At 44.4% G+C, this 12,383-nt stretch overlaps 1 protein-coding gene across 2 annotated transcripts in view; it reads left to right on the forward strand.

The window, feature by feature from the left end:
- trim47 (tripartite motif containing 47) overlaps positions 1–3,972 on the forward strand; it is a 28,427-nt gene extending 24,455 nt beyond the window's left edge. For both annotated transcript variants that reach the window (XM_031809499.1, XM_031809500.1), the window contains exon 10: positions 1,954–3,972. In XM_031809499.1, coding sequence (XP_031665359.1) covers positions 1,954–2,301 — 348 coding nt within the window. In that variant the 3' untranslated portion in view covers positions 2,302–3,972. The remainder of the gene's footprint in view (positions 1–1,953) is intronic.
- The last annotated feature ends 8,411 nt before the right edge of the window (positions 3,973–12,383 follow it).

The raw sequence follows: 12,383 nt of genomic DNA on the forward strand, positions 1-12,383 counted from the left end.
ACAACAACAAAAATGCCCATGGCTTTTACCAAATTGCTAACAGAATTAGCACAAGTAGTAGTGAAATCACAGACTCCGTTAGCTAAATGCTAACAAGTGAAAACGAAACTAATTGCAAGTCCAGCTCATAAAGTTACACAAGCATAGCTAGTCGCTAACGAATCATATTTTCGGTGATTGTGGACATTTTACAAGCGAAAGTGAACGAGAGAAATTGTACAAGTGAACAAAGTTGTGACGCATGCTTTTCTGAAGGAAGAGCAGCATAGAGAAGAACAGAGTAGGAAGCACAGGGACAAAATGGCCACTGTACTCTCTCATCCAGACCTCCGACTTCTGGCAGAAAGCCATTATAATAATATAGTATGTCCAGTTTAGCAGACTCTTTTTATCCAAAGCGACTTTCAGCCATACGTGCATACATTTAACATATGGTTGGTCCCGGGAATTGAACCCACAATCCTGACATTGCAAGCACTACGCTCTACCAACTGAGCTACAGAGAACCACCAGATATCTAATGTTAAACATTTTAGTGGTGAATTGTATACAAGGTTTGCGGCAGGTACCCTAGTGGTTAGAGCGTTGGTCTAAAACCTCCAAACAGCAAGCAATGCAGGTGTAGAAGCACGGTGGCTAGGGGAAAACTCCCTAGAAAGGCCAGAACCTAGGAAGAAACCTAGAGAGGAACCAGGCTATGTGAGGTGGCCAGTCCTCTTCTGGCTGTGCCGGGTGGAGATTAGAAACCTAGAGAGGAACCAGGCTATGTGAGGTGGCCAGTCCTCTTCTGGCTGTGCCGGGTGGAGATTAGAAACCTAGAGAGGAACAAGGCTATGTGAGGTGGCCAGTCCTCTTCTGGCTGTGCCGGGTGGAGATTAGAAACCTAGAGAGGAACAAGGCTATGTGAGGTGGCCAGTCCTCTTCTGGCTGTGCCGGGTGGAGATTAGAAACCTAGAGAGGAACAAGGCTATGTGAGGTGGCCAGTCCTCTTCTGGCTGTGCCGGGTGGAGATTAGAAACCTAGAGAGGAACAAGGCTATGTGAGGTGGCCAGTCCTCTTCTGGCTGTGCCGGGTGGAGATTAGAAACCTAGAGAGGAACAAGGCTATGTGAGGTGGCCAGTCCTCTTCTAGCTGTGCCGGGTGGAGATTAGAAACCTAGAGAGGAACCAGGCTATGTGAGGTGGCAAGTCCTCTTCTGGCTGTGCCGGGTGGAGATTATAACAGAACATGGCCAAGATGTTCAAATGTTCATAGATGACCAGCATGGTCCAATAATAATACATTGAAACACCTTGACCTTTCTAGATTTTTATTAGGTACATGAAATCTTCAACTAAAAAGTAAATTTTGTGTGCACTACATCATCACACACTGGTTTATATCTGCAACAAGTCTGTTTGGTGGAATCACACCCCTGGTGGGAAAAATGATAGTATTGTCTCCGCGCCGAGTATTGAAACTAAAATATTAAACTGAAATGTGTTTTCCGCATTTAACCCAACACCTCTGAGTCAGAGAGGTGTGGGGCGGCTGCCATAATCGGCATCCACGTCTTCAGGGCCCGGGGAACAGCGGGTTAACTGCTTTGCTCAGGGCCCGGGTAACAGCGGGTTAACTGCCTTGCTCAGGGCCCGGGGAACAGCGGGTTAACTGCCTTGCTCAGGGCCCGGGGAACAGCGGGTTAACTGCCTTGCTCAGGGCCCGGGGAACAGCGGGTTAACTGCCTTGCTCCGGGGCAGAAAGACAGATTTTGTTTTTGCCTTGTCATCTCTGGGATTCGATCCAACAACCTTTCGGTTACTGGCTCAATGCTCAAACCACTTGGATCCTAATCCAAATTCTAGGGGTTGAAGCCACATTTTTCATTGGGCCATATGTACATATAGGTGACAGGGAAACTCAATGAAGAAAGGCAAGTACAGTACGGTTTTGATTTGTTGTTTCTTATTTCAGGTGGATGTGAAGGACAAGGGCGTATGGTACCTGGGGGTGACAGGGGAGTACAGTCCCAGGAAGGGTTTCGTCAATCTGTGTCCATCCTCCGGCTACTGGAGCCTCAGTCTGCAGGACAGGCTATATGCTAACGAGGAGGATGCCAAGATACCTCTGGCCGACTACTGGAACTCCCCGAGGGTGGGCGTGTACCTGGACTACGACGCAGGACGCGTGTCCTTCTACGACGCAGTCACCATGAAGAAGTTGTACATGTTTGACGCGTACTTTGAAGAGCCGGTATCTCCTTTCTTCAGCCCAGGGAAGAACGATCCTGGGAGCAGACTGCAGATCTGTCATTACTACTGAGATGGCGGGGGGAGGGGGGGTGCCTGGGTAGAAGTTTTAGGCCTACAGCCAATCTTGAGAGTGAGTGTGTGTGTGTGTGTGGCTACTTATTACAGATTCACTCTTGATGACAGCAAGGGGGGGGTGTGTGTGTGCCTGGGTAGAAGATGAGGCCTATAGCCAACCTTGAGAGTGAGTGTGTGTGTGTGTGTGTGTGTGTGTGTGTGTGTGTGTGTGGCTACTCATTCCAGATCCACGATTGATGATCAACCATTCCAGCTGTAGCTTTGTGCCCGAGCCCCTGGAGTGTTCTAGAATGTTACTAATTCTACTGTGGCTTTGTGCCAGAGCCCCTGGAGTGTTCTAGAATGGTACTGATTCTACTGTGGCTTTGTGCCAGAGCCCCTGGAGTGTTCTAGAATAGTACTCATTCTACTGTGGCTTTATGGTACTGATTCTACTGTGGCTTTGTGCCAGAGCCCCTGGATTGTTGTAGAATGGTACTGATTCTACTGTGGCTTTGTGCCAGAGCCCCTGGATTGTTCTAGAATGGTACTGATTCTACTGTGGCTTTGTGCTAGAGTCCCTGGAGTGTTCTAGAATGGTACTGATTATACTGTGGCTTTATGGTACTGATTCTACTGTGGCTTTGTGCCAGAGCCCCTGGATTGTTCTAGAATGGTACTGATTCTACTGTGGCTTTGTGCTAGAGTCCCTGGAGTGTTCTAGAACAGTGCGGATTCTACTGTGGCTTTGTGCCAGAGCCCCTGGAGTGTTCTAGAATGGTACTGATTATACTGTGGCTTTATGGTACTGATTCTACTGTGGCTTTGTGCCAGAGCCCCTGGAGTGTTCTGGAATGGTACTGATCCTACTGTGGCTTTGTGCCAGAGCCCCTGGAGTGTTCTAGAATGGTAATGATTCCACTGTGGCTTTGTGCCAGAACCCCTGGATTGTTCTAGAATGGTACTGATTCTACTATGGCTTTGTGCCAGAACCCCTGGATTGTTCTAGAATGGTACTGATTCTACTGTGGCTTTGTGCCAGAGCCCCTGGATTGTTCTAGAATGGTACTGATTCTACTGTGGCTTTGTGCCAGATCCCCTGGCGTGTTCTAGAATGGTACTGATTCTACTGTGGCTTTGTGCCAGAGCACCTGGCGTGTTCTAGAACGGTACTGATTCTACTGTGGTGGGGGTTCCAGAGTGTCTTGTTCAATTGTGATTGTAGAATTTCTCAAATGGAAACATTTCAAATGAAAGACTCCCTTGGTGGTTGTGTGTGGCACCACAGGGACTCGTTGTAACTGATGCATGACATCACGTTGGCAAGACAGTTGCCTTTCTCCTAAAGGACACCAGGACACGGCCTTGCGCCGTTGGTCACCTGCAGAGTGTGACCGTTTCAACGTGTTGAATCGTCTGCAAAGTGAAAATGACAGCCAATATCCTGGTCAGAGGAGATGCCCCCATCTGGTTCTAACCACCGGACTTCACGGTGTGGTCTGACCCCGCCGGACTTCACGGTGTGGCCTGACCCCGCCGGACTTCACGGTGTGGCCTGACCTCTAAAAGCTGTGATAGGAAGTGCATGCATCTCATATGGCACCCTATTCCCTATAAAGTGCACTACCGGGGTCCATAGGACTCTGGTAGAAAGTAGTGCACCATATTTATTTATTTATTTTCCCTTTTATTTAACTAGGCAAGTCAGTTAAAACCTCTTAAAACCAGTTGGCACCACACGTCCCGCTAGGGCACCTTCCCCCACTGCTCAACTGACACAGTAGCACACAGAACGCAAAAAATATTCTTAGAAATATTTAACCTCCACACATTAACAAGTCCAATAGCTCAAATGAAAGATAAACACCTTGTTCATCTAGCCACCAAGTCAGATTTCTAAAATGTTTTACGGCGAAAACATAGCACATATTTATGTCAAACCACCACCAAAGATAGGCTAATTTACATAGCCATTTTGTAGAACAATAGATGCAATCACAAAAGCAGGATTAAAAGTAAAATAATTCACTAACCTTTTGAAAATCTTCATCAGATGACAGGAATAGGACATGTTATGCAGTACATTTATGTTTTTTTCAATAATATGCTAATTATATCCATAAATCACGGTTTACATAGAAGGTCATGGCTAAAAAATGCTACAACAATGGCCGGAGAAATTATGGTAACTCTGCCAGATAACAGAAATACACATCATAAACGTTGACTAAATATACATGTTCTACATATACTTAGAAAGATACACTTCTTCTTAATAAAACAGCTGTGTTACATTTATTTTTAACGTTACAGAATTCGTTCACTTGTCAATAATATGAGACGGCGCTCATAGATTAGCAATATGGCTTCGCTATTTCGGAGTCCACAGAAACATAATAACCACATAAATCTTCCCTTACCTTAGCCGTTGTTCGATCAGAAGTCGTGGAAGAAGTCATACTTACCAAAACCAGCGTTTCCCTTTGAAATGTGTGTCTTTGTGTTGTCAAACGAGACTAATTTCGGCTGAAAAGCACTCAAAAATCTATGGGTTGCGCATCGAAACTTCAAAATTACATATTATATGTCGACTAAACTGGTCAAACTAAGTTCAAATTCGAGCTAAAACATGTTTTAATCATATATAAAAGATCTAAGCTCGAAAGGAGAAGCCTACGTCGTTTGGTGGATCTTGGAACAAAGAGAGAGAAATTGCTGACGCACATACGTATTATTGCGTGACCGGAGGGTTTCGCCCCGCCAAAGGGTGAGGGAGCGCGCAATCTTCACAAGGACGCGCCCCATTGAAAGAGGACATCGCGCTGAAGAGATAGAAACTGTTTCCATGCGAAAGCATGAGAAGTTATTATCTGATAGCATGCAACACCCCGAAATACCTGAATGCGACGTAAACAAAAGATTTCGCGTAGCCGGCGCTACACAAATAGCAGAAATAAAATATAAAACTTTCATTACCTTTGATGATCTTCTTTGTTGGAACTCCTATATGTCCCATAAACATCACTATTGGGTCTTTTTTTCGATTAAATCGGTCCATATATACCTAAAATAGCCATCTATGGAAACTGTGTGATTCAGAAAAAAACAGTTTCAAAACGCTACGTCATTTTTTTTAAATTAAAAAAGTCGACGATAAACTTTCACAAAACATTTTTTAACAGAATGTTCGAAAAAGTAGGGGGTAGGCTTAACAGGTTTTAAGAACAGATTCTTATTTACAATGACGGTCTAGGAACAGTGAGTTAACTGGTCTAGGAACAGTGAGTTAACTGCCTGTTCAGAGGCAGAACGACAGATTTGTACCTTGTCAGCTCGGGGGTTTGAACTTACAACCTTCCGGTTACTAGTCCAACACTCTAACCACTAGGCCACCCTGCCGCCCCATATAAGGGAATAGGGTGTGTGGTCATACTGTACCATAGTAGTGGACACAACAGCACTTCAGTCACGCCTGTTCCTACAGACAGTCATTAGAGGTGTTAGTACCCTACTACAGACACGGCATGTGTCCCCAATAGCACTCTGTACCATATACAGTGTACCACTTTGATCAAATAGAAATCAGATCACTATATAGGACAGGGATTCCCAAACTCAATACTCGGGTGCACGTTTTAGTTTGTTGTTGTTGAGAAGTGCTGTTATGTCCACTACTATGGTACAGTATGACCACATGCCCTATTCTCTTTATATGGGGCACTACTTTCTACCAGACTCCTACGGACCCTGGGTCAAATCAAATCAAATTTTATTTGTCACATACACATGGTTAGCAGATGTTAATGTGAGTGTAGCGAAATGCTTGTGCTTCTAGTTCCGACAATGCAGTAATAACCAACGAGGAATCTAACCTAACAATTCCAAAACTACTACCTTATACACACAAGTGTAAAGGGATAAAGAATATGTACATAAAGATATGAATGAGTGATGGTACAGAACGGTATAGGCAAGATACAGTAGATTGTATCGAGTACAGTATATACATATGAGATGAGTATGTAAACAAAGTGGCATAGTTAAAGTGGCTAGTGATACATGTATTACATAAGGATGCAGTCGATGATATAGAGTACAGTATATACGTATACATATGAGATGAATAATGTAGGGTATGTAAACATTATATTAGGTAGCATTGTTTAAAGTGGCTAGTGATATATTTCCCATCAATTCCCATTATTAAAGTGTCTGGAGTTGAGTCAGTGTGTTGGCAGCAGCCACTCAATGTTAGTGGTGGCTGTTTAACAGTCTGATGGCCTTGAGATAGAAGCTGTTTTTCAGTCTCTCGGTCCCAGCTTTGATGCACCTGTACTGACCTTGCCTTCTGGATGATAGCAGGGTGAACAGGCAGTGGCTCGGGTGGTTGTTGTCCTTGATGATCTTTATGGCCTTCCTGTAACATCGGGTGGTGTAGGTGTCCTGGAGGTCAGGTAGTTTGCACCCGGTGATGCGTTGTGCAGACCTCACTACCCTCTGAGCCTTACGGTTGTGGGCGGAGCAGTTGCCGTACCAGGCAGTGATACAGCCTGCCAGGATGCTCTTGATTGTGCATCTGTAGAAGTTTGTGTGCTTTTGGTGACAAGCCAAATTTCTTCAGCCTCCTGAGGTTGGAGGCGCTGCTGCGCCTTCTTCACGATGCTATGCCTGTGGGTGGACCAATTCAGTTTGTCTGTGATGTGTATGCCGAGGAACTTAACTTCCTACCCTCTCCAACACTGTTCCATCGATGTGGATAGGGGGGTGTTCCCTCTGCTGTTTCCTGAAGTCCACAATCATCTCCTTAGTTTTGTTGACTTTGAGTGTGAGGTTATTTTCCTGATACCACACTCCGAGGGCCCTCACCTCCTCCCTGTAGGCCGTCTCGCCGTTGTTGGTAATCAAGCCTACCACTGTTGTGTCGTCCGCAAACTTGATGATTGAGTTGGAGGCGTGCATGGCCACGCAGTCATAGGTGAACAGGGAGTACAGGAGAGGGCTCAGAACGCACCCTTGTGGGAGCCCAGTGTTGAGGATCAGCGGGGTGGAGATGTTGTTGCCTACCCTCACCACCTGGGGGTGGCCCGTCAGGAAGTCCAGTACCCAGTTGCACAGGGCGGGGTCGAGACCCAGGGTCTCGAGCTTGATGATGAGCTTGGAGGGTACTATGGTGTTAAATGCCGAGCTGTAGTCGATGAACAGCATTCTCACATAGGTATTCCTCTTGTCCAGATGGGTTAGGGCAGTGTGCAGTGTGGTTGAGATTGCATCTTCTGTGGACCTATTTGGGCGGTAAGCAAATTGGAGTGGGTCTAGGGTGTCAGGTAGGGTGGAGGTGATATGATCCTTGACTAGTCTCTCAAAGCACTTCATGATGACGGAAGTGAGTGCTACGGGGCGGTAGTCGTTTAGCTCAGTTACCTTAGCTTTCTTGGGAACAGGAACAATGGTGGCCCTCTTGAAGCATGTGGAAACAGCAGACTGGGATAGGGATTGATTGAATATGTCCGTAAACACACCAGCCAGCTGGTCTGCGCATGCTCTGAGGGCGCGGCTGGGGATGCCGTCTGGGCCTGCAGCCTTGCGAGGGTTGACACGTTTAAATGTTTTACTCACCTCGGCTGCAGTGAAGGAGAGGCCGCATGTTTTTGTTGCAGGCCGTGTCTGTGGCACTGTATTGTCCTCAAAGCGGGCAAAAAAGTTATTTAGTCTGCCTGGGAGCAAGACATCCGGGTCCGTGACTGGGCTGGTTTTCTTTTTGTAATCCGTGATTGACTGTAGACCCTGCCACATACCTCTTGTGTCTGAGCTGTTGAATTGAGATTCTACTTTGTCTCTATACTGACGCTTAGCTTGTTTGATTGCCTTGCAGAGGGAATAGCTGCGCTGTTTGTATTCGGTCATATTTCCGGTCACCCTGATTAAAAGCAGTGGTTCGCGCTTTCAGTTTCACGCGAATGCTGCCATCAACCCACGGTTTCTGGTTTGGGAATGTTTTAATCGTTACTATGGGAACGACATCTTCAACGCACGTTCTAATGAACTCGCACACCGAATCAGCGTATTCGTCAATGTTGTCTGACGCAATACGAAACATATCCCAGTCCACGTGATGGAAGCAGTCTTGGAGTGTGGAATCAGATTGGTCAGACCAGCGTTGGACAGACCTCAGCGTGGGAGCTTCTTGTTTTAGTTTCTGTCTGTAGGCAGGGATCAACAAAATGGAGTCGTGGTCAGCTTTTCCGAAAGGAGGGCGGGGCAGGGCCTTATATGCGTCGCGGAAGTTAGAATAGCAGTGATCCAAGGTTTTGCCAGCCCTGGTTGCGCAATCGATATGCTGATACAATTTAGGGAGTCTTGTTTTCAGATTAGCCTTGTTAAAATCCCCAGCTACAATGAATGCAGCCTCAGGATGTATGGATTCCAGTTTGCAAAGAGTCTAATAAAGTTTGTGCACTATATAGGGAATAGGGTGCACTATATAGGGAATAGGGTGCCATATGAGATGCATCCATAGTTGATGTGCAGAAACGGAGGACTACTCTGAATTTCCTAAAACACAGAGTGCATGTAACTGCCAAAATAAAGGAAACACCAACATAAAGAGTCTTAATAGGATGTGGGGCCACGACTAGATAGAACAGCTTCAATGTGTCTTGGCACCGATTCTACCAGAGTCTGGAACTCTATTGGAGAGATGTGACACCATTCTTCCACGGGAAATTCCATCATTTGGTGTTTTGTTGATGGTGGTTGAAAACACGGTCTCAGGCGCCACTCCAGAATCTCCCGTAAGTGTTGAATTGGGTTGAGATCTGGTGACTGACACACACACACACACACACACACCTTTTTAAACCCCCTATGTTCCTATGAGACCCCTCTTTTAAATCACTTTTTTTTCTAGCCATAGTAGCCAAAGTATCAGGGCATTTTTATACATGAACATAAGTATTATGGGATGTCAATTGCTTAACTCAGGAACCACATCTGTGTGGAAGCGCCTGCTTTCAATATACGTTGTATCCCTCATATACTCGAGAGTTTCCTTTTTATTGTGGCAGGTGCCTGTATGTTACATACTCTGTACCATTACATTGACTATTAATGGGTCCTGTGCTTTGTTGTCAATAACATTACATCCTGTTCTTTGTTGTCTAACATTCTATAACATCCTGTTCTTTGTTGTCTAACTTTACATTACATCCTGTGCTTTGTTGTCATATAACATTACATCCTGTTCTTTGTTGTCTAACTTTACATTACATCCTGTGCTTTGTTGTCAATAACATTACATCCTGTTCTTTGTTGTCAATAACATTACATCCTGTTCTTTGTTGTCAATAACATTACATCCTGTTCTTTGTTGTCTAACTTTACATTACATCCTGTGCTTTGTTGTCAATAACATTACATCCTGTTCTTTGTTGTCTAACTTTACATTACATCCTGTGCTTTGTTGTCATAACATTACATCCTGTGCTTTGTTGTCATAACATTACATCCTGTTCTTTGTTGTCTAACTTTACATTACATCCTGTGCTTTGTTGTCAATAACATTACATCCTGTTCTTTGTTGTCTAACTTTACATTACATCCTGTGCTTTGTTGTCAATAACATTACATCCTGTTTTTTTTGTTGTCTAACATTCTATAACATCCTGTTCTTTGTTGTCTAACATTCCATAACATCCTGTTCTTTGTTGTCTAACATTCCATAACATCCTGTTCTTTGTTGTCTAACATTCCATAACATCCTGTTCTTTGTTGTCTAACATTCCATAACATCCTGTTCTTTGTTGTCTAACATTACATAACATCCTGTTCTTTGTTGTCTAACATTACATAACATCCTGTTCTTTGTTGTCTAACATTACATAACATCCTGGTTTTTTTTACCTGTGTGTAGTTTTTGGTTCATCGTCATTTCGTAAAGGTTTAACCAATTCCGTTGTAAAGTGCTGACACTGGGCCATGTTCAGTTTGCCAAACTTTCTCGAACATTGCAAATCTGCCATGAATTGAGCTGATGTGAATCCTTATTCTACATGTCAGAGGTATGTTTGTTCTACACAGTCTATTTCTATCTGAACGTTCCAAAACATTGTCATGCTGAAAGCGATCTGCCTTTTGTTGTTTGTTTTGGTGCGTTAACATGTGGAGAACACTGTTTACAGGGGTAGAATGTTTTCCTATTGGCTCTGTGTCCGTTCAGGTCACATTGCTCTGGTTGCTGATTGGTCCATTTGAGCAATGGTCGTCTTGACCATCTGCGGTCCAACCAGAATGTTCCACTGGGGTTGTGTTCAAATAGAGGGCTGCGTTCAGTATGAATTTAGTGTAAAGCTCAAATGAAACAGTGCTGTACTGAACGACCAGTTGAGAAAAGGAGAGCGGTTGGAGGTTAAAAATGTACAGTCGCCCTTTTTAAATACTTAACATATTGCTTCAAGTCACACTCACCAAATGAAGTAAATGTACCTTAGTCTGTTCAAGAACGTTTTGGGGAAAGGTGTTGTTCAGTACAAACTGTTACAAAATGTAGCAAACGTTCAATTGAACTGAACGCACCCCAAGAATACACAAGGTCAGTTGTCTTTTATGTTTGCAGTTTTTATTTTTACCCTGTTATTCATTTACCCTTGAATATCAATGTATTTATTATTTTTTTGAATTCATTTTTACTTCATTTTAATGAAATGATTGCAATGCATATTGGGTATTTTGGAAAGAATGGCTTTTTTGGAATTGTGTTTGTTCATGTTGTCATTGGTGCAAATTACAAATGCAATACTGTGTATAGCCTACCGTCCTTGTGTTACTAATGAACATTTGGAAAATAAAATGTAAACTGGACAATGTTTTGTTGTATTTACTAAATCAGAGTTCTCCAGAAAATTATGTAATTTAGGCTGAGAATTGTTTTAAATTATTATTAGTTATGTTCTTTATTATTCTAGGAGAACGGGAGGTTTGATCTAGAGAAGTTGTTGTACGAATGTGAAAACCGGTTTTAGAGGCGGCAGGTAGCCTAGTGGTTAGAGTGTAGAGGTGGCAGGTAGCCTAGTGGTTAGAGTGTAGAGGCGGCAGGTAGCCTAGTGGTTAGAGTGTAGAGGCGGCAGGTAGCCTAGTGGTTAGAGTGTAGAGGCGGCAGGTAGCCTAGTGGTTAGAGTGTAGAGGCGGCAGGTAGCCTAGTGGTTAGAGTGTAGAGGTGGCAGGTAGCCTAGTGGTTAGAGCGTTGGACTAGTAAACGGAAAGTTGTTGGATCAAAACCCAGAGCTGACTAGGGAAAAATCTATGCCTCTGAACAAGGCAGTTAACCCATTGTTCCTAGACCAGTTAACCCACTGTTCCTAGACCAGTTAACCCATTGTTCCTAGACCAGTTAACCCTCTGTTCCTAGACCAGTTAACCCTCTGTTCCTAGACCAGTTAACCCACTGTTCCTAGACCAGTTAACCCCACTGTTCCTAGACCAGTTAACCCACTGTTCCTAGACCAGTTAACCCACTGTTCCTAGACCAGTTAACCCCACTGTTCCTAGACCAGTTAACCCACTGTTCCTAGACCAGTTAACCCACTGTTCCTAGACCAGTTAACCCCACTGTTCCTAGACCAGTTAACCCACTGTTCCTAGACCAGTTAACCCACTGTTCCTAGACCAGTTAACCCACTGTTCCTAGACCAGTTAACCCCACTGTTCCTAGACCAGTTAACCCACTGTTCCTAGACCAGTTAACCCACTGTTCCTAGACCAGTTAACCCACTGTTCCTAGACCAGTTAACCCACTGTTCCTAGACCAGTTAACCCACTGTTCCTAGACCAGTTAACTCACTGTTCCTAGACCAGTTAACCCACTGTTCCTAGACCAGTTAACCCACTGTTCCTAGATCAGTTAACCCACTGTTCCTAGACCAGTTAACCCTCTGTTCCTAGACCAGTTAACCCACTGTTCCTAGACCAGTTAACCCACTGTTCCTAGACCAGTTAACCCCACTGTTCCTAGACCAGTTAACCCACTGTTCCTAGACCAGTTAACCCACTGTTCCTAGACCAGTTAACCCACTGTTCCTAGACCAGTTAACCCACTGTTCCTAG

This window comes from Oncorhynchus kisutch, linkage group LG29 (genome assembly GCF_002021735.2).
Source record: "Oncorhynchus kisutch isolate 150728-3 linkage group LG29, Okis_V2, whole genome shotgun sequence".
In the NCBI taxonomy this organism is placed as follows: Eukaryota; Metazoa; Chordata; class Actinopteri; order Salmoniformes; family Salmonidae; genus Oncorhynchus; species Oncorhynchus kisutch.